The 22115-nt window shown below is 58.2% G+C and overlaps 1 protein-coding gene across 7 annotated transcripts in view; it reads right to left on the bottom strand.

Moving 5' to 3' along the window:
- Positions 1–667: 667 nt before the first annotated feature.
- The window catches only part of CARD14 (caspase recruitment domain family member 14), a 32613-nt gene continuing 11165 nt past the window's right edge, over positions 668–22115 (bottom strand). For 5 of the 7 annotated variants that reach the window (XM_045489792.1, XM_045489795.1, XM_045489794.1 and 2 more), the window contains 17 exons: positions 20976–21205; positions 19415–19552; positions 17086–17390; positions 12587–12754; positions 11632–11751; positions 10826–10945; positions 10554–10703; positions 9383–9490; positions 8764–8906; positions 8531–8625; positions 7245–7302; positions 6836–7028; positions 3964–4090; positions 3424–3661; positions 2553–2604; positions 1821–1935; positions 668–1253 (listed from right to left, as the gene is read on the bottom strand). In XM_045489792.1, coding sequence (XP_045345748.1) covers positions 952–1253; positions 1821–1935; positions 2553–2604; positions 3424–3661; positions 3964–4090; positions 6836–7028; positions 7245–7302; positions 8531–8625; positions 8764–8906; positions 9383–9490; positions 10554–10703; positions 10826–10945; positions 11632–11751; positions 12587–12754; positions 17086–17390; positions 19415–19552; positions 20976–21186 — 2643 coding nt within the window. In that variant the 5' untranslated portion in view covers positions 21187–21205 and the 3' untranslated portion in view covers positions 668–951. Of the gene's footprint in view, positions 1254–1820; positions 1936–2552; positions 3662–3963; positions 4091–6835; positions 7029–7244; positions 7303–8530; positions 8626–8763; positions 8907–9382; positions 9491–10553; positions 10704–10825; positions 10946–11631; positions 11752–12586; positions 12755–17085; positions 17391–19414; positions 19553–20975; positions 21206–22115 lie in introns of those variants that run through there. The other 2 variants (XM_045489797.1, XM_045489798.1) reach the window with 2 other exon arrangements.

Raw genomic sequence — 22115 nt, 5'->3', positions numbered from 1 at the left:
TCCTTTAAATTTTTTTTTTTTTTTGATGTTTTATTTTTGAGACAGAGACAGAATGCAAGGGGGTTAGGGGCAGAGAGAGAGGGAGACACAGAATCCGAAGCAGCCTCCAGGCTCCCAGCTGTCGGCACAGAGCCCAACGTGGGGCTCGAACTCACGAGCTGTGAGATCGTGACCTGAGCTGAAGTCGGATGCTTACCGACTGAGCCCCCCAGGCGCCTCGAGATTCGTTCCTTATAAGAAAACTGTGAGGGGGGGGCCTGGGTGGCTCAGTCGGTTAAGCGGCCGACTTCGGCTCAGGTCACGATCTCGCGGTCCGTGAGTTCGAGCCCCACATCGGGCTCTGTGCTGACAGCTCAGAGCCTGGACCCTGTTTCAGATTCTGTGTCTCCCTCTCTCTGACCCTCCCCTGTTCATGCTCTGTCTCTCCCTGTCCCAAAAATAAATAAACGTTGAAAAAAAAAAAAGAAGAAGACTGTGAGGGGCGCCTGGGTTGCTCAGTTGGTTAAGCATCGACTCTTGGTTTTGGCTCAGGTCATGATCTCACCGTTCGTGAGTTAGAGCCCCACGTTGGGCTCTGCGCTGACAGCCAGGAGCCTGCTTGGGATCCTCTCTCTCTCTCTCTCTCTCTCTCTCTCTCTCTTCACCCCCCACCCCTGCTCACACGCTCTCTAAATAATTAAATAAATATATAAATAAATAAACAAATAATAAACTAAAAAAAAAAAAAAAAAAAGGACCAAAGACAGACACGGAGAGGAGGTCACAGGACGAGGAGGCAGAAAGCGCAGTGACACAGCCACAAGCCGGGACCCCCAGGACTGCGGGCACCCCGGAAGCCAGGAAAGGAAAGGAGAACCCCACCCCTTGGAGCCTCCGGGCGGGGGGCAGCCCGGAGACACTGGATCTCCGCCTTCTGGACTGCATCACCCCGGGAGAATAAATCCCTGCTGTTCAGAGTGGCCCAATCTGTGGTCCCTTGTCACGGCAGCCCCAGGGCCTCCAGAGAAGAAGACAAGCATTCTGCCAAGGCCTCGCTCCGCCACCTGACAGACAGGCGGGGCTCCCAGGCGACAGCGTGCCTGCTGGGCACTTCCTAAACCCCTGGAGGAGACACAGCTTCTCGCTCAGGATCCTGCCGGCCACCCTGGGCACGAAGAGCACGGGCCGGGGCCGGCTGGGCCTGTGGGGACGCACCAGGCTGTAGGGCACCAGGGTGAAGCAGGTCTCGGCCCAGAAGCACGTGGTGGAGGGCTCTGTGGGGGAGAGGAGGCGTGAGGCTCCAGGCTGGGCTGCTCACCAGCCCCCACGGCCCAGGACGCACCGAGTCCGTCCGTGTCTGCACAGCCCGGGGTTCCTGCTGGGACACAGGCCCACGCTCGGCTCCCACCGGTGACACCCGCCTCCCACGCGCCCTGCTCGGCGGCTCCTTGCACCCTTTGATTCGGGGCTCCGGTCTCTCCAGGCGCCGCTCCACAGGCCCACCGCAGGATGGAGAAACGCAGTTCCCTGCCGTCCCCCCCGGTCAGCCTGACCCCTGGCCCCGGGGTCCCCGCCCTTGCTGGACCCACAGCACCGGGCCTTCCCTCCCTCCGGATCCCTGGCCTTCCAGGTTGTCCTTCTGTCTTCAGCAGTCGTGTTACGCACCCAAAACACTTTCCAGAAAGAAGACGACTAACTCAAGACGATCCACTTCCACTGTCTTCGTGTACACGGTTTGACGGGGTCGGGGATGTGCCGTGCTGACCTCTCTTATGACCTCCCACCCACGCCTGGCACGAGGGGGCTATCAAGGGCCCCTCGGCCCGCTCCGGCTGCCTCGCCTTCCGGCCTGCTGCGCTCCGACAGGGCCCCCTCAGAGGATGAGCACACAGGGCTGGCCTTGGTTCTGTCCACGCTGACGATGCGGACCAGCTTCTGGGCTCCCCCGGAAGACTGCTGGAGGGGAGCAGAGGGACGAGCAGGTGTCCAAGCCGTCTGCACACGGCCAAACCCAGGCTGGTCCCCGGGCCACCAGGCTGTGCCCGCCGAACAGCCAGGTGGCGCAGGCCCCACACCGGAGGGTGGGAGATGAAGGGAGGCAGGAGAGGGTCCTCAGGCAGGGCATCCAGAGTGAGGGGGGAGGGGAGGGGGGAGGGGGAGGGGAGGGGGGAGGGGAGGGGAGGGGGGAGGGGAGGGGCCCCACAGCCCGGCCCTGCCCCAATCCCGGGACAGCTGAGGGCTCTGTGTCAGGACCTCAGAGGGAATGGGACGGGGTGGGGACGGGCAAATGGGATGAACCGGGGGCATGACAGAGAGGGCACCTGCATGCTTTAGAGAAGCTTGCGGGCTGGGTGTAGGGTGCAGACCCAGGTGACGGCCGGAGGGCCCCCCAGGGAGAGACACGCCAGGGGTCGCACCCATGGAGTCAGCAGGCCAGCACCTGCCCCCCTTCCAGCCCACCCCAGCCGGGGCCAGGGCCCTCCAGGTGCTGTGAGCCGGGAGGAGGAGGGCTGGGGAGGGGGGAGGCAGGGCCCCCATAGCAGGCGCCCGTGTCCGGGCTCTCCCCGCCTCACCTCGCGGGCGATGGTGCTCCGCTGGATCAGAGCAATGAGCAGCTGCTGAGCCCTGTGCAGAAGAGCACAGCCCTGACCCAGTGGCAAGGAGGGCTTGACGAGAAGGGGCCCCTGCCCAGCACCCCAGAGCACCCCTGTGGCCCCAGGCAGCCGCTCTCCACTCTGGTGGCCACTATGGTCCGCTGGGGCTTTCGAAAAAGTGCAAAGCCCCGGCCCGCCCCTGCAGCTGCCACTTGAACTGTTGTGAGTCGGAGCCCAGGTGACTCGGTGTGAGCCTGGGTCTGGGCCACGTTCCAGAACCTCGACAGCCAGGTACGGCCGACGCCCGCGCTTCGTGGACCACGCTCGGTCCAGAACACGGTTCTCCGCGGGCGTGTCGATGCTCCCAGGGAGGCCACCCCCTGTCCAGCTGTCCCAGGACGCGGGACTTCTGTGCTCAAACCAACAAGTCCCAGACATACCAGGAGACACTGGGCCATGTCTGGAGAAGACATTTTTCATTGTCACAACTAGGGGGCAGAAGGACCACTGACATCCTGCTGTGCCCAGGACAGCTCCCCGTGACAGAGTGAGCCAGCCCCAGTGTCACGCTGGTCCTCAGTGCTCCAGAATGCTCTAGCATGAAGGCCATCCCTTCCCACAAAGAAACCTCATGTAGGCAATAAAATTGAGGTGGCACATTGGGGGTTCCATCCACTTGGGGGCACATCTCATCACGCCTACCCTCTGCTCCTGGGCAGTGGAGGGAAGCCTGGGGAGACCACTCTTCCTCGCTGGCAGGGGGGTTCGTCCACGAGAAGCCAGGCCAGGCGACCCCGGCAGTGCCCTGGCCCAACCCGGGGAGGTGTTGGGGTGTAGGACAGATGCTCACCGTGCATAGTTGGGGATGCTGCCCCTCTCGGTGCCCTTCGTGCTATAGGGGCCCACGCGATGGGCGTGCCAGCAGCCGCGGCCCCGGAACATGGTGTCGGTGACATGCAGGATGTCGTTGCATTGCACCTGCAGCTCCCCCACCGCCCTCGCCTCCAGGGCCAGGTTGACCCGGATGTAGAAGGAGTCCCCCGAGGTAGCCACTTTGGCCTCCAGGTCCTGGACCAACTTCTTATAACCTGATCAAAGATAAGCCTGGGCTGTGATCCCACGACGAGGAAGGGTCTGGAATGTGAGAGGAAGGGAGAAGGAAGGGTCCCCCCCCCCCCAGAGTCTTAGGAGCCATCTCGGTGCTGGAGTCCGTGGGTGGAAGATCCCCAGCCACCCTGGGGTCGTCTGCAGACTTGGGGCACAGTATGGTCCCGGGGTGGGCGGGAGGGCTCGGCCTCGGTGCAGCCAGGGGCTCACGGACACGGGACTCAGTGGCACAAGCCTCCAGTGGTGGCCTCACGGGGGGGGGGGGGCGTGGGGGAGTGTGTACCCTCCACGTTGACCTTCGCAGACAGGCAGCAGAAGCCGTTCACCCTCCGGAGAAGTCCGACGGCCTGCTCCAGGGTCGTGTCCTCCAGGGTGGCCTTGAACGAGGGCCCCGTTGCCTCGTAATCCACCTGAGGGCAAATCACGAGCGTTGGCATCTTTTGAGCCGGATTCTACGGTCACAGTCTGAGTACAGGGGTGTACCCTACAGAAGGACCCGCTCGCCCTTCCCAGCCATCCACACACACCCACCAGAGCCCTTGTCACCGGCCCTGTTTCAGGACATCTCGATGTCAGCTCCTCCGACCACACACATTCCCGACCGGAGAGTCAACCACCGTCCCTTCTCTAGCACGCGGCTTGGCCAGCGGGCAGAAGGATGAGACTAGACCACGTCCCGACACCGTACACAAATATAAACTCAAAATGGATGAAAGACCTAAACGTAAAACACGAAGCCATCAAAAACCTCGAGGAGAAAGCAGGCTGTAACCTCTTTGGCCTCAGCCGTAGCAACCTCTTACTCAACACGTCTCCGGAGGCCGGGGAAACCAAAGCCAAAATGAACTACTGGGACCTCATCAAGATAAAAAGCTTCTGGGGCGCCTGGGTGGCGCAGTCGGTTAAGCGTCCGACTTCAGCCAGGTCACGATCTCGCGGTCCGTGAGTTCGAGCCCCGCGTCGGGCTCTGGGCTGATGGCTCAGAGCCTGGAGCCTGTTTCCGATTCTGTGTCTCCCTCTCTCTCTGCCCCTCCCCCATTCATGCTCTGTCTCTCTCTGTCCCAAAAATAAACGTTGAAAAAAAAAAAAAAAAAGATAAAAAGCTTCCACGCAGTGAAGGAAACAGTCAACAAAAGTAAAAGGCAGTCTACGGAGTAGGAGAAGACTTCCGCAAACGACATATCAGATAGAGGGTTAGTATCCAACATATGTAAAGAACTGATGTAACTCAGTACCCGAAAAACAAAAACCCAGTTGAAAAATGGGCAGAAAACACGAATAGATGTCTTCCCAAAGCAGACATCCAGATGGCCAAAAGACACATGGAAAGATGCTCGCCATCACTCCTCAACAGGGAAACACCAATCAAAACCACGATGAGATGCCACCTCACACTGTCAGCATGGCTGAAATCAACAACACAAGAAACAACACGAGTCGGTGAGGACGCGGAGAAAGGGGAACCCTCTTGCGCTGCTGGTGGGAATGCAAACTGGTGCAGCCACTCTGGAGAGCAGTATGGAGGGTCCTCAGAAAGTTACAGATAGAACTACCCTACGACCCAGCAATTGCACTGGTAGGTATTTACCCAAAGGATACAAAAATACAGATCAGAAGGGATACATGCACCCAGATGTTTACAGCAGCATTATCAACTGTAGCCAAATTATGGAAACAGCCCAAGTGTCCATCGACTGATGAAACGGATAAAGAAGATGTGGTTTATACACACACACACACACAGAGTGGAGTATGACTCAGCATCAAAAAGAATGACGTCTTGCCATTTGCAATGACATGGATGGAACTAGAAAGTATGACAGTAGGTGAAACATTCATAGAAAGACAATACCATACGATTTGTGTGGAATTTAAGAAACAAAACCAAGGAGCAAAGGGAAAGAGAGAGAGAGACAAAAACCAAGAAACAGACTCAACTACAGAGAACACGCGGGTGGTTACAGAGGGGAGGTGGGGAGATGGGTGAAACGGGACGGGGGTGAAGGAGGGCCCCTGTGAGGAGCACCGGGTGACGGACGGAAGTGTCGAATGCCTCTATCGCCCACCTGAAACGAATCTTACCCTGGATTAGTTAGCTAACCGCAATTAAAATAGAAACTTTAAATAAAGAAAGAATAAAAAAATATATTTCGGAACGTTTTTATGCTGTTAGAACCGAACTGGCCCCCTTTGGATGTCAGGACCGTCTCCGCAGACGTCACAAAGGCTCCTGTCGCTTTAACCGCAAGGTAGGCCGATGACTGAGGATCTTAAGGGGCGTGTTAGAGATGTGAGGAAGGGCCGTGTGTGTGTGTGTGTGTGTGTGTGTGTGTGTGTGTGTGCGCGCGCGCGCGTGCGCGCGCGCCAGGAGCCCCTGCCCCTTGCACGAGATCGAAGACGAACCGAAGACAAACGGCGGGGCCAGGGCTCCTGACCAAGGCGCAGCCCCCGCCCTTGTCAGCACTGACTCCAGGCCCTGTGCCTGCCTCATCCCAGGCTCCTCCTGGGGGAACCAGCCCTCGGGAACTGGGCGACTCTTTCCTGCTTTCAGGCCACATCAACGTCACCTTCCTGCCCACTATTCGCTCGGTAATAATTAGCTGAGTGGGTTTTGCAGTTTAACGAATATTTTACAATTAGAAAGCTTTTTCAAATGCCCCCAGTGAACACTAACACACTAGCGTTACGCGCATTTCACTACACACACACACAAAGTGGTCGGCACAGCTAACAAAGGCCCCTTGGGGCGCCTGGGGGGCTCAGTCGGCTGAGCATCCGACTTCAGCTCAGGTCATGATCTCGCGGTCTGTGGGTTCAAGCCCCGCGTCGGGCTCTGGGCTGCCGGCTCGGATCCTGGAGCCTGCTTCCGATTCTGTGTCTCCCCCTCTCTCTGCTCCTCCCCCACTTGTGCTCTGTCTCTCTCTGTCTCCAAAATAAATAAAAACACTAAAAAAAATTTTTTTTTTTAAAAAGGCCCCACCTCAGTACTGGCCTGTGGCCTCGTCACAGGACCCTGGCCTCCGAGTGAGTATAACCTCGGCCTGAGAGGGAGCGTGGGCTACCCCGACAGCACGTTCTCCTCCGGCTGGAGCTGCGGCTGCTGACCCCGCTGGGGAAGATCCTGGGGGGGCTCGCGGGCCCGGTGCCACACTCACCATCATGATCTGGGTGCCCGGGCGCAAGGCCATCTCGTCCGCCGCGGAGCCTGGGGTGACCCGGTGAATGAAGATGCCTGTGAGGTTGCCGCCAATGACACTTATCTGCTCCAGCAGCTCGTCCCCCTGGAAGGCCAGCACGGTGACCTGGCTCAGGATCTTGCGGGCCGGCCTCCTCCGCACTGGGACGCTGCTGCAGGAGAGGAGGTGACAGAGCCCACGAGCCACCGAGAGCAGGAGGTCAGGCACGGCCCTGTCCCCACTGGCCCCAGCACCTGGAATTCTCACCTCCCCTCACCCACCAGCCACAACCCCATCCTCAGAAATGCTGTCACCTCCCAACAGTGACGGGACACGGTCCTCACTCTGCCCTGCCACCTGCTGCCCCTGGTGCCCTTCTGCCGCTCACCTGGCTGAGACGGAGAGGCCCCTGGAGGATGGCTGCAGGCTGTCACAGTTGGCAAGTTCTGGACGGAAGCGGAGGGCTCAGACACGAGCCAGGCCAGCCCCGAGGTCACCCCTCCTGACGGAGCTTCTGCTCACCTGGGCCACCTCCCCCCCCCCACCAGAGCCTTAGCCACCACTCCCACCCCCACCCCCGCTGGTCTGTCTCCTTCTGCTGAGGCGGAACCTCCCTTTCCTCTTTCCTTTCTTCCTGCTTAGAACCTCATGTTACCTTCCCCCAAACAGCAGTGGGGTTTGACCTACACGATGTCCTTATGTGAGAGTTGAGTTGCCAACATTTTACAGGATAGGGCAGCTAGAGTCTGGATTTCTGGCTACATTAAAAATCAAATCTAGGGTGGGGGGGATGAGCGAAATAGGAGATGGGGGGATTAAGGAGTGCACTTGTGATAAACACCGGGTGATTAAAATAAAAACATAAAAAAGAAAAAACAATCAGATCTGGCACAGCCCTGAGCCCGCATTTCTGCAGGGGCCTGCAACTCCCCACGGCGGCAACTGCCAGCACCGGCCATCAGCTGCCTGGGGGGAGCCCCAGACCCCGCCTGCCCCAAAGGTGTGGCTGTTCTGTACAGAGCAAGGTGTGTGCGCCCCCTGGTGGCCAACTGCGTGAACTCCAGACGGGGTGCTAAGCACCTGCTGTGTGTGCGGGGGCCGCGGCTGAGGGCAGGTGAGCTGGGGTGAAAAAGTCAGGGAGGCCGCCCCTGTGGGGCCCGTGGCCTGAGAAGAAGAGACCTGTTAAGTCACAAATATGAAGAATAGGCCGCAGGCGATGTGGGGAGGTCTCAGGTGTCAGGTGTCAGCACCCAGGAGGAGAGATGCTCACAGCGGGTGTCTCTTCCAGGAGCAGTGGGGACTAACCCCCTTTGCCTTCCGATATCACTTAAGCGTCCTGGGTTCAGAGCAGGGGGGGCACAGGGAGAGAACACGTGTGAATGTTGATGCCGAGCTGGACAGAAAGATGAATACAGCTCCCTCCGCTTCCAGGTGAGATAGAAAGGATACCCAGTAACAGGGCACATCGGGGCATGGGCTTGAGTGACCAGGTGGTCTGCATATCCCAGGGGCCTGGGGCGGGGCAGCAGTGAAGCTCGCCTCCCCTGCCCTCTGGAGAGGCACTGGGTTGTCTCACCCGCCTCCCTGAAGACCCCTGTCCTCACTTCTCCTCCTGCTCAGCTGCCCAGGAGAGGGGGGCCGCTGCAGAGGTCCAGTGGGGGGGGGTGCACTCACCTGCCGGGTCTACAATCTCATAATCCAGGTCTGCAGCACCTGCCTTAGCCCCCAGGGAGGGTCCCCGGTCCACCTGCAGGGTTTCTGGGAAGCTGCTGGAAAGCGTGGGAAGAAGGGTGATCGCTTGCTCCCTGACTCAGACCCAGAGCTCCCGGCACCTGCCCAGCCCTCGGCTGGGGTCCCAGTGAGCTGCCGGGGCCTGTGCCATCTGAACCCCATTGCCAGTCCCTTACCTGAAAGACCAGGGGTCGTCCCAGAAGTCCTCTGCGGCCCGCTTGTACAGGGACTGCTGACTGGGAGGCATAGGGCTGCTGGACCGGAAGCTGTCCACCAGCTCACGGCTGGATGCGGCGCTCAGGTCAGAGCAGAGCTGAGACTGGGCGGGGAGGGGGGGGGGAGGGGCGGGACAGAGGTCGCACAGGGCTCAAGCGGAGCAGCGGGGTCCCTAACCGTCAGGGCAGAGGAGGCGAGAAGGACACAGCACAGAGCAAGGTCACACTAACTGAACACCTACTATGTGCCAGGCACCCTCTAAGCTGCTTTCCATATTTCGTGTAGCTCAGTTCTGGTAGATAAATCTACGTGGTGGGGTAGTGTTGGCCCACTTTACAAACAAAGCAGCTGAGGCCCAGAGAGGCCAACTTCCTGGCTGGTGAGGGCCACAGTGCGGAGCGAGGCGCCGGAGGATAGCAGGTGCGCCGTGTGGATCTGAATGCAGCCCCCACCCCCCCACCGGGTTTGCTTCACAAGTACTTTGTTAGCACCTGCGGTGTGCCAGCCAGGCCCCCTCTATCCCGGTAGGTGGGGGTGCGCCTGGCCGGGCCCCAGGAGGGGACCAGGCAGCCGCTGTACCTCGGTGAAGCTGTGGTCACTGTCATCCCGCGGACAGATGGCCAACATGCGCATGAGCCGCCGCTTCCCCTTTGGACACGGCTCCCGGGCTCCGGCTTCCTGCTCAGGCTGCCAAAGATGGGCCACAGGCTGTTCGGCGCAGGAGAGTTTCCTCTTGGATGCCCTCGGGGGGGGTCCCAGCAAGTCAACTCCCTCCCGTGTCCCCCTCCTGCCTCCACCTCCCACCTCTTCCCTCTGGGCACTGTTCCCTCATCACGTCCCCTCCTCCGAGCCTGGGACCCCCCACCCCCCGCCCCTCACAGCAGGAGCTGACCACTGAGGAGAAGGAAAGCAACCAGCTTGGGGAATGGTATTTTAGGGATTATGTGTTGTTCCCTACAGGTTACACAAATAACACATGCTCTATGTAGAACATCCACACTCCATACAGAGTATCGGAGGCAAACAGAATTGATTAGAGAAGAAAAGAAAAGCCACCCATAGTCTGCACACTCAAAAAACAAGACCGTTAGCATTTTGCTGTCTGTCTTTTTATATGTATATGTATTTGGAACACGGTCAATGTGGGGAGGGTGGAGGAGGAAGCAGCTGGGGCCCTGCCCAGGAAGAGGAGGGTCTCCCACGGCCTCACCAAGTTCCCCGGGCGCCTCTGAAGAGGCTCTCCGCCCCCCCCCCCCCCCCCCCGGCCGGTGCCAGAGCTGGAGCTGTGGACAGATCCTAACGGAAGGTTTTTATAATCATTTTAGCCCTTGGGGAACGCAGTTCCCTTCACGCGTGGAGGTCAGCTCCTGGACGTTGGACTTGCAAACCCGGAATGCATCATCTACAAAAGCAAGTGGCTGCCTGCCCGGTTTCACACGCTTGCTTTCTTCATCGAACACCATACTTTAGAGGTTCCAGAACCTTCCGCCAAGCTACCCCTTTCGTGACTTGCACAAGATTACCACGAAAGGAGAGGTGGACACAGACCCAACTTGCCCCGATGTGCCTCTTCAAGGACCCGGCAACATGGTTCACCCACGAGAGCCGATGTGCTGTCGATGAGGCTCAACCCGATGCCCCGGCAGGGACGGTGAGTGGCCCGGTACCGCCCCCGCCCCCGCTGTGCCCACCTGGCCTCCCAGCCCCGCCACCCAACCGCATCCCCGTGGGGTGGGAGGGAGGCACTCACCCCTCGCAGGGACTCGGCCTGTGGCTGGTAAAGCTGATGGTGCAGCTCCCAGACCTGGTCTGTCAGTTCAAACACTTTCCTGCGGAGGGCGTCCTTCTCTGTCAGGCTCTGAGAAACCTCCATCCGGGCCGCGTCTCTGGCGGAGTAGGCCTGGGAGGCAGAAAGGAAAGGAGGGAGGATGGCACGCAGCGAGCGAGCCAGCTGGCCAGCGGGGGACAGCAGTGGCGGGGACTCGGCCGGGCGGCACCCCGGGGCCCCTCCCCTCCGGGCACCTGGTCTCGTTCCCGCTGCAGCAACTGGCCCTGCAGGGCGCTAATCTTCTCCTTGTAGATGTCACAGTTGACCTTAGTCCTCTGCAACCGCAGCAAGGTCTGCTCCTTCTCCTCCCAGTACTGGACGGGGGACAGACACAGCCCATGCAGGCCAGCGGCTCTGGGGGCTGACGGCGGGGTGGGGCTGGGGAGCCTCGGGGAGGCAGAGAGGGGGGACCGTCCAGGCGGTAACATAGGCGACTTCCTGCCCGTGTCTTAAGTGCCACATTTCAAGGTGCGTCTATCCACAGGGCCGCTATGCTGATTATAATTGAATTTAGTCGGTACAGCGTGTGACTCTGGATCTCGGGGCTGCGGGGTCGAGCCCCACGTTGGGTGCGGAGATCACTTAAAAATAAAATCTTAAAGAAATACGCATGGGTGCTTCGTTCACTCCACGTCCCCAGAGACGTAAAGAATTTCCCTCGACGCTACCGCCTCATTTTCTCGCGCTGTCTCCTTCCTCCGTGTCCTCCCCTTGCCTGTTGTGGCAACTGAATAAACCCCTGGTGCTGGCCCCGGGCCCCCCCCCCCCCCCCGGAGAGCACCCTCCGTTCTATTGCTCGTTTGTCCGATTGCTCTCTGACCACCCGCTGACCGGACGGGGCCTCTAGCCTTGGGTCCGTGTTCCACGGGGCTTCCGTGAAGGATGAGCGGTCGGGCCAGCGTGCTCGGGAAGCGGCGCTGGGTTTAAGCGCGGTGTGGTCTCAAGGGCCCGCGGCCCCCGCCCGCGCCCCGCAGTGCCGGACGCGGCCCGGGAGGGTCACCTGCTTCCGCTGCCTCTCGGCGGCCACGGCCCGCTGCCTCAGGGAGTGGATACGCTCCACCAGCGTCTGTGTGCCCTCCGGGGCCTCGTCCAGGTTCTGTTCCAGGATGTCCTTCTCCGCCTGGGGCAAAGAGAGGTCAGCCCCGGGGCCCTGACCTCCTGAGACGCCTGCCCCTGGGAAGCACCCCATCGTTCTTCCCCGGGAACGGGCGACAGGAAATCTCGAGGCCGGGCGCGTGGATGGATTTGGCCCTATTCCCGCGCATCTCACAGAAGGAAAGGCCGGGTCAGCCGTCAAAACGGGTGCATTTCACTTCTACTTTCACGCGGTCGGCGACGGAAGGTAAAGGAAACCGAGTCCCCGGGGGTGGCAGTGTCGGGCCGCTCCGTCCCCAGATCCACCAGCAGGGTCTCTGAGAGACGGAACACCGACGGACATGCCCTTGTCCATCGCCCGCTCTGCGGGAAGGGGCTTAGGCGCGACGGCACCATCCAGGCCGCGTGACAGACAGCGCCAGGGCGGCCAGCTACCCTGCGCCCGGTGAGTGTCTATCCCCGCTCAGTAAATGGACACGACATTGACCAAAAGGAACCGAAGAGGAGAGGCAAAGGGTTTGTGTAATGCCGGGGCCCTGGTGTCACCAGAGCACGCGTGGGCAGGACGGCAGGCAGAAGGGTCCCCCCCGCCCCGTGCCCCCGCCCACAACCTTGAACCCCAGCCTATAGAATCAGCACAGCCGCTGCGCAGCCAAGTGGGGCATTGTCATGCACGTCCGCTAGCTGTGAGTCCCGCCAACGCTGGGGGCCGGGGAGGAGCAGGAAGGGAAATACAGGACGTCGCCAGATTGCAGCCCAGTCAGTCCTCAGCGCCCCCTCCACGGACCACCCGTCGGGAGCCCCGCGGCCCTCGGGAAACTCCAGCTGGCTGTCAGGGAGGGGACAGGGAGGGGACCCACCAGGCTGAACGTCAGTGACCGGAGCTTCTCGTTCTCCTCCTTCAGGCGGGTCAGCTCCTTGTCCCCGGGCCCCAGGCCGTCGGCCATCTGCGGGGAACGCTGTCCACAGTCCCGCTCGTGGGAAGAAGACATCTTCTCGCGTTCTAGCTCTTGCTTCAGCAGGTACAGCTGCCAGTGGGGAGGAAGGACAATGGAAACGCTGTTTCCCCACCAGCCCGGGAGCCAGCTCCTTTCCCACCCCTCCTCCTCACCAGCTCCTTTCCCACCCCTCCTCCTCAACCGTGCCTTTGCTCCTGCTCAAAGGGGTCCCTCCCCCGAGACTTCAAAACCCGTTAAAGGGTTTACGTGGCGAGTCGTTCCAGTGTCTGTGGAGGAGAAAGGCATTCTAGCTGTATGTGATACTTTTTTTTTTTTAACGTTTATTCATTTTTTGAGAGACAGAGAATGAGCAGGGGGAGGAGCAGAGAGGGAGACACAGAATCCGAAGCAGGCTCCAGGCCCCGAGCTGTCAGCACAAAGCCCGTCGTGGGGCTCGAAACTCACGAACCGCGAGATCATGACCTGAGCCGAAGTCGGACGCTTAACCGCTTAATCGATCGAGCAACGCAGGCGCCCCTAAATTTTTTGTTAATGTCTATTCATCTTTGAGAGACAGAGCATGAGCGGGGAAGGGGTAGAGAGAGGGAGACACAGAATCCGAAGCAGGCTCCAGGCTGCGAGCTGTCAGCACAGAGCCTGACGCGGGGCTCAAACTCACGAACCGCGAGATCATGACCTGACCTGAGCCGAAGTCAGATGCTTAACCGACTGAGCCACCCAGGCACCCCTAGCTGTATTTTGTAGATGAGGCATAGCAGTTGAATGACTGGGTTGGGGCCCCAGGAACAGAGCAAGGAACCCCGGGGAATCGGCTCTCTGACTGCCTTGCAAAACAAATCCCCACGGCTGGTGGTCCTCCAGCGTGCTCCCTGGCTTCCCCGCCTTTCCATATTCTGCTAAATCCGTTGCATAAAAGGAATTGAGATTTGTGAAAAGCAGTAAGTGTAAAGAAAGAGGAAAGACAAGTCAGACGGAGCAGAGATGACGGGTCTATGCAGATGCACTCGTAATCCATGTGCAAATATGTGTCCCCCAGCAGGGCTGCTTGTCCAGGGCTGTGGGTCTCTGGAAATTACATGCCTGGCCTCCACCCTGCCAGACAGTGCCCCCAAGAGAAACTCAGATCTGGAACCAAGACCCTGCCCTTTTGGAATCCTGGGTGTGGTGTCCGTGGGGAGAGGGGACTTTCCCCAAGAGGAGAGCCCAGGAAATCGGGAGTCAGGGTGGAGTCAGCACTCACTCGGGTCAAGGAGAGAAGGAAGAACCTTTCCACTTGGACTTTTTCCCCTCTGACATCTACTTGGTGAATTTTCCGTAAGCAACGACAAAGTTCCTGCTATGGGCCAACTGGGTTAGGTGTGTCGTATCCTACATTTTCAAAAAGTAAAATTAAATCATTAAGATCGGAATGGGGGGGGCACCTGAAATTGATAACAAACCTAAGCAAATGAACCTAATGATATTTCAAACAGGGGAACCACCATGAGGGGAGAGGGAGGGGGAGGGATTCAGAGACCAGCAGCCACAATTCAGGACTGAAGTACAAACCCTCAACATTCCTTAGCAGCTCTGTTTCCCGTGCTGGTGTGGGCACAGCTATGCTGGAAGTATTTTCCATGCACTGTAGGACTGAGCAAGTGAGTGTTAGTGTGGGTGGGAGGGTTCTCGCCGGGGGGCTAGGGGCGCCTGAGTATGGAATGGGGGAGGAGGCTCTGGGAATCCGCCTGGAATCTGAGGTGTGGGTGTGATCTCGTGGCTTCTAAAATACAAGTGTGTGTGTGTGGACACACATACGTGCACGCCTGTTTGTATGCGTATTTGTACATTTAGCTGCACGCTTCCTAGTTCTGACTGCTGGAAGGACCGAGGACTATGAGCCCACCTAGAGCCCTGATCTTGGTCTCTGCACAGAACCAGGCCCTTCGGGGAGTGGCTGAGCCCAGAGCTGGGGCCGGGTGGGGACCAGATGACCCCAGAACCTCTTGTGCCTCCAGAGAGGAAGTCCGTGCTCGGAATATGAGGGGGCGTGTCACAGGACACGGAAGAGATTAAAGGGGCTCCCGCTGGCCAAATCTGGGACACTTTGGGCAAACTCATTCAGGACAGCGACGTGTTACAAGCAACTGGATGTAAGAATGCACGCGTCTGTGCCAACAACAGACAGCACACACTGGGGAATAAGGCTCCTCCTCGCGGTCAGGATGTTGAGGGCCAGCTGGTTGACCAGAGGGGTCGCTGGAGATGGGCTCATCATCCTGCAACCACCAGACTAGAGATGAGTTTGGGCAAGAACCCCCAGTAAGGCTCTCCAGGGGGAAATGTCGATTAAGGGCAGGGTGCTTGCTGGTTCCAGAGCCCCCCACACCCAGGCTGCTTCTCCGCTGCCGGAAGAAAAAGGAACAGCAGTTACAGGGGAGGGATCGGACAGCCCCTGGGCCAGGTGGGCAATATTAACATAAGCACCGAGGGGCGCTGGGCCTGGTGCCACGGTGGGGTGACTGGACCCGGGCCCAGCGTCCCTGTGTGGGTCCCACCAAAAAGGCACAACCCCCGTCCAGTCACCAGGACACAGGAGACAAACCCGAAATGAGGAATAGTCTATCACAGAAAAGAGGGGCCATGAGGCGCCTGGGGGGGCTCGGTGGGTTGAGTGTCTGACTTGAGCTCAGGTCATGATCTCACAGTTCTTGGGTCCAGGCCCCACGTCGGGCTCTGTGCTGACAGCTCAGAGCTTGCTTGGGATTCTCTCTCCCTCACTCTGCACCTCCCCTGCTCACTCTCTCTCTCTCTCTCTCTCTCTCTCTCTGTCTCTCAAAATAAATAAACTTTAAAAAAAAGGGGGGGGCCTGTGTTCTTAAAAAATATCCACACTATAATAGACAAAAGCTGCAGAAATGTTCCAGATTAAAGGAGACGACAGAGACAGGACGACCACAGGCTCTCCTCCTGGACTGGAGGAAAATGCCACGACAGATGCTATTTGGGTGGGGATAAAAATGGAACACAGACGTCGGGTTAGACAAACAGATAGTGTTGACGAAAGCGCACGAGGTTGATAACTGAGCTACGATGACATCAGAGAATATCCTATTTCTAGGAAACACACATTAAAATGTTTAGGGGTACGGGGCCATGATATATGTAACTCAAGTGGTTCAGGAAAAAAAGAACGTGTGTGTGTGTGTGTGTGTGTGTCATGTTGTTCAAGGGGTGACGATATTCGTATTTGTGTATTTGTTTACAAATTTGAAATTAATTTTCTCAATAAAGTTAAAATTTAAACATCAAGGCCAAACACACAAAAGCCCCAGGGCAAGGAACAGGTGCCAAAGTGACAGGGAATGAGTCTCCTCAGTGTTGAAAGAGCTCCTACAAGTCAATCAGAAGACAGCAGCCCAGGCCCCCCCGGGTGGCTCAGTGGTTAAGCGTCCGACTTTGGCTCAGGGCATGATCTCACGGTCCATGAGTCTGAGTCCCACATGGGGCTCTCTGCTGTCAGCATGGAACCCACTTCTGATCCTCTGTCCCCCTCTCTCTGCCCCTCCCCTGCTTCTGCACACTGTGTCTCAAAAATAAATAAACATTTAAAAAAATGTTTATTTATTTTTGAGACACAGAGAGAGACAGAGCATGAACGGGGGAGGGTCAGAGAGAAAGGGAGACACAGAATCCGAAGCAGGCTCCAGGCTCTGAACTGTCAGCACGGACCCTGACACGGGGCTCGAACTCACGGACCGCGAGATCGTGACCTGGCTGAAGTCGGACACTTAACCGACACAGCCACCCAGGCACCCCTAAACATTTTTGAAAAATTAAAAAAATATATATATATGTTAAAAAATAAAAACCACCCCTAAACATTTTTGAAAAATTAAAAAATATATATATATATGTTAAAAAATAAAAACCTGAGGGGCACCTGGGTGGCTCAGTCGGTTCAGCCTCTGACTTCAGCTCAGGTCGTGATCTCGCAATTTGTGACTTTGAGCCCCGCGTCGGGCTCTGGGCTGACACAGCCCGGAGCCTGGAGCCCGCTTCGGATCCTGTGTCTGCCCCTCTCTCTGCCCCTCCCCCACTCATGCTCTCTCTGTCTCTCGCTCACAAACAAACATTAACAAGATTAAAAATAAATAAAAATTAAGCTTAAAAAAAAAAAAGATGACAGCCCACAGCCGAGAAGTGAGCAAAGGTGTTGTCGGGTCTGGGGGCCTCGTCGACGACCCCCTGCTCCCCGCACAGATGCAGGCCCCACCGGGGGACCCGGGAGGGGTGGACGGAGGTCCCCGGGGCCCCAGGTTACTGACGTCGCCGGAAGAAGGTGGCTCCCAGGAGTGTCCACCCCTTCGGCGGCCCCGGCAGGGGTGGGGGGGGGCGGGGGCGGGGGGGGGTGCACCCGGTACCTCCCCCTGCAGGCCGCGGCACCGGGTGACCGCCAGCTCCTTCTCCTGCAGCGCGTTGCTGTGGTGCAACGACAGGCTGAGCATCTCGTCCTTCAGCTTCAGCTCCTCGCGCTTCACGCGGTCATGGTCGGTCTCCAGCTGGCCCAGGCTCCGCACGCGGGCCTCCGCCCCGCCCAGGCGCTCCTGCAGCTGCCGACAGCGCCGCCGCAGGGCCTCCTTGTGCCCCTTCTCCTGGCCCAGCTCCTCCTGCAGGCTGCTGATGGCCCCGGCCAGGCACTCGGTCAGCTTGGACGTGTCCATGAGCCCTGCGGAGCACGGGCCGGTGGGCGACCTCGGCCCCCTGTCCTTGCCCCCCCGGGGGTCTTTGCTTCCTACGCCCAGACTCTCGGGCCGGAGCCCCCACCCTGATCTGTCGGTCTCCTTAAAAACTGGCTGCTCTCGGGGCGCCTGGGTGGCGCAGTCGGTTAAGCGTCCGACTTCAGCCAGGTCACGATCTCGCGGTCCGTGAGTTCGAGCCCCGCGTCAGGCTCTGCGCTGATGGCTCAGAGCCTGGAGCCTGTTTCCGATTCTGTGTCTCCCTCTCTCTCTGCCCCTCCCCCGTTCATGCTCTGTCTCTCTCTGTCCCAAAAATAAATAAACGTTGAAAAAAACAAACAAACAAACAAAAAAAACTAGCTGCTCTGGGAATGCAAGCTGGTGTGGCCACTCTGGAAAACAGGAGGGAGGTTCCTCCAAAAACTAAACACAGAACTACCCTTCGACCCAGCAATCGCACTACTAGGCATTTATCCACGGGATACAGGTGTGCTGTTTCGAAGGGACACAAGCACCCCCATGTTTATAGCAGCACTATCAGCAATAGCCAAAGTATGGAAAGAGCCCAAATGTCCGTCGATGGATGAATGGATAAAGAAGATGTGGTATATCTATACGGTGGAGTATTACTCGGCAATCAAAAAGAATGAAATCTTGCCATTTGCAGCTAAGTGGATAGAACTGGAAGGTATTATGCTGAGCGAAATTAGTCAGTCAGAGAAAGTCAAACATCATATGACATAACTCATATGAGGACTTTAAGACACAGAACAGATGAACATAAGGGAAGGGAAGCAAAAAGAATATAAAAACAGGGAGGGGGACAAAACACAAGAGACCCTTAAATATGGAGAACAAACAGGGTTACTGGAGCGGTTGTGGGAGGGGGGATGGGCTAAACGGGTAAGGGGCTTAAGGAATCTACTCCGGAAATCGTTGCACTATAGGCTCGCTAATTTGGAGGTGAATTTTAAAAAATAAAAAATAAAGTTAAAGTATAATTAAGAAAATATGGAGAACAAACTGAGGGTGACTGGAGGGGTGGCGGGAGGGGGGAGGGGCTGAATGGGGAGGGGGCACGAAGGAATCTACTCCGGAAATCATCGTTGCACTGTGTGCTAACTAATTTGGATGTAAATTAAAAAAATAAAACATAAAACAAAGCCCAACAAACTAGCGGCTCAGCCGGACTCAGTATCTGGTTAAATAAACAGCACGACTGGCGACTTCGGTACCAGCTTTCCCTCCTCTCGCTTCCCCGTGGGTCCCTGCGGCTCAGACCCGACTCTCCCTCATCAGCTAAGGTGTGCTCGATGCTCACTCCCTTTCAATGTCACCCTGAGAAAAACAGAGCAAGGACCACGAATCTGCACGGCATCCAGCGGCTCTAACAGAAACGTGGGCTGTGACGCCAAACAGGCAGAAACGTTTTCTTACCCGGTTTTGAGTGACGTGAGTCCCGCCCTTTGTACAACAAAATCTTTCCCCGGCTTCTCCAGGGAACCCTCAAACCACTTAACTAACAAAAACGGCCGGATCTCCCACCAGGCCGGCTAGACCTTTCTCCACCGGCTGAGCAAATGTGCAGAAGGCTGCCGGCTCCCCTCCCGCTCCCCTGCGGTGGGGGCCTCTCTTCCTCGGCCCCCTCGCAGCCCCAGTCGTCCTCCACCCACCGCCAAGGCTAAGGCCGGCTCAGGAGCATCTCTAGGGGAAGGACATGCCTCCCCTCTGCCGGCGCCTCTCAAATGCAGACTCTGTGCCCCATGACGGGTCTGCTCGTGGCATGTGGTAATCGGGGACAGATCTCTTTTAGGACCAGAGGCCGCCAGCACCTTCTCCTGCACCGTGGTTAGTGGGGGCCTCCTTGCCCCCTGTGCTGGGGCAGCGGGACAGGAAGGAACCTCTCCCTGGTTGGGGGGGGGGGCAAGAAGAGTGTCTGCATGAGGCTGCAGGCACCAGGACCCAGAGGCTCCAAAGAAGCCCTCGCCAAGCCACCCCGAGAGCCAGCCCTCACCACTGAAGTTGCTGAAGTCCCCTTTGGGCTGCAGCCCGGTGACCAGGGTGTACACGTCAGGGTTGTGGAACTTGAGGCTCTCCAGGAAGGCAACGGCTCCATCCTTCCCTCGAGTCCCCAGCCAATCCAGGAAGTGCCCTAGGACGACAAACCGTCTCAGCCCACAGGGCTCCGGGAGGGCGTCCCCGGGGACACAGGGTGGGGAGGCGGGAGAACCCACGCAGATCTAGGAGTCAGGGGGTGGAAGCGGAGCTCCGGGATCCTCGGGGGGTGCCCTCGCGGCTCCTGTGGGTCCCTCTAATTCACACGATGGCAGCCAGTCTCCAGAAGGGCCGGGCCGATACGCACTGAGCGACCACGGCAAGCCGAGCACTGAGAGTTGGCCGTGGAAGAGGAAGCTGACCTCTGTCTGCTCTCCAGACCTCCCGGTGTGTCGGTGACACGTGCAGACCCTGTGTATGAGCCTCACGGGACAAAGGACACAACGGGCGAAGCCAGCGCCCCCAGCCTGACTCGCGGCTTGGATTCCTCTCTCCTGTATCTGAGGTTCGTAAGGAACAGGCAGAAGGAACTACCGCTTACTGCTTCCTATGGCCCCAGCCTTGAGAGGAGGCTCATTCGATCCCCCAAACCCGACAGGGAGAGGTTATTCGCTTCCCTGTTTGGGGTGAATAAGCTCAGCGAGTCAGACTGTCAGAATCCGCTCCAAAGACATCTGGAGGGAGTCGAAACGTGCCCCCCGCCCCGCAAAGGTACATCCACCTGGAAAGTGTCGGGGGCACCTTATTTGGAAACAGGGTCTTTGCAGATGTAATTATGGTAAGGATCTCGAAATAAGGTCATCCTGGATTCTCCAGGGGGCCCTAAATCCAATGACGAGTGTCCTCATAAGAGACAGACAGGGGAAGATGCAGGGAAGTCCGCGTGATGGCAGAGGTGGACAATGGAGGGATGTGGCCACGAGCCAAGGAATGCCCCGTGACCACCGGGAAGAGACAAGGAAGGAGGTGTCCCTGAGCCTTCGAGGGAGGGAGGCCCTGCCCACACGCGGATTCCAAACTGCGAGTGAACGCATTTCTGCAGGGGTGGGCTGCCCAGTTTGTGGTCCTTTGTTACAGCAGCTACGGGAAGTCACCACAGTGTCCCCATGTCTGGAATGCAGTCTTTAAAGTCCTGCACTCCCTGCCCGGACACTGGGCTTCCCAGCATGGCCCGTGTGGAGCTGGTGTGGCAGGAAGGGCCCGGAGTGAGTGGGAGGGGGGGTCCTCATGGACTCTAATGACCGTGTTGGTGAACCTGGGAAGGGCCCTGGGGTAGGGAGTCCTCACCGACTCCCATGACCGTGTTGGTGAACCTGGGAAGGGCCCCGGGGTGGGGGGTCCTCACCAACTCCCATGACCATGTTGGTGAACCTGGGAAGGGCCCCGGGGGTGGGGGGCCCTCACCAACTCTCATGACCATGTTGGTGAACCTGGGAAGGGCCCAGGGGTGGGGGGTCCTCACCGACTCCCATGACCGTGTTGGTGAACCTGGGAAGGGCCCCGGGGTGGGGGGTCCTCACCGACTCTCATGACCGTGTTGGTGAACCTGGGGCTGTGGAGCACCTCCTCCTCGTCCAGCTGGCCCAGCACCTTCGCCTGGCACAGGTAGGGTGTGAGGCGGCTGGGGCAGATGCTGCTCACAATCTTGTGGCGGTGGCTCTCCATCATGTCCCACAGCGTCTCCTCATCCAGGGCTGTGAGCGTCGAGTCTGTGCGGTGAAGGGTCGCCATGACCGCGAGCTAGGGAATGCTGGAAGGAGAGGGTGGCCATGGAGGGCTGGGACCAGGGACCCGGCCTCTGGGCCCCGGGAGGCCTTTCCGGTCAAACCACCTTTCCCTGGCTTGTGCGCAGGGAAGGAAGTGACCCATCTGGAGAGGATGGTGACGCTGGCCCTGGCCCTGGTGTCCCAAGACCAGCGGGGGGATTATCCTTCCTTAGCTTCGATTTTAAACCAATCCCTCGAGGGTTGATGGGGGTGGGTGATGGGCATTAAGGAGAGTACCTGTTGGGATGGGCACTGGGTGTTGTATGGAAACCAATTTGACAATAAATTTCATATTAAAAAAAAGAATTACACCAATCCCTCTACTTGGAGCAGAGCAGGAACTGGCTTCTTTTGGTCTCAGGGCACTGAATTTGCCTTTGAAACACAGGAAACTGCCCTCGGTGTGGAGAGCCGATTTACAAGATTGATCTAGAACATTCATTCTCTCAAGAAGGGTGATACGGGGGCGCCTGGGTGGCGCAGTCGGTTAAGCGTCCGACTTCAGCCAGGTCACGATCTTGCGGTCCGTGAGTTCGAGCCCCGCGTCAGGCTCTGGGCTGATGGCTCAGAACCTGGAGCCTGTTTCCGATTCTGTGTCTCCCTCTCTCTCTGCCCCTCCCCCGTTCATGTTCTGTCTCTCTCTGTCCCAAAAAAAAAAAAAAAAGTTGAAAAAAAAAAAGAAGGGTGATACGGGGCCCCCACGGGATCGAAAACTGGTTCTTGAGCAAAAATTCTCAGTCCTCTGTGTCCAAAGCACAGCCGTGCATAAACAGATACTCAGGACCTTTGTGATACTAACGTCCCATGGGAACGCGGTGAGGGAGATGTGTAGCAAGTCTCCGCAGGGGTGAGGGTGACACAAGGTCTAGGGACACCGCCCTGGAATAAATGTGA

This window comes from Leopardus geoffroyi, chromosome E1 (genome assembly GCF_018350155.1).
Source record: "Leopardus geoffroyi isolate Oge1 chromosome E1, O.geoffroyi_Oge1_pat1.0, whole genome shotgun sequence".
Taxonomy (NCBI): domain Eukaryota; kingdom Metazoa; phylum Chordata; class Mammalia; order Carnivora; family Felidae; genus Leopardus; species Leopardus geoffroyi.
This window is presented reverse-complemented; position numbering and strand designations above follow the sequence as displayed.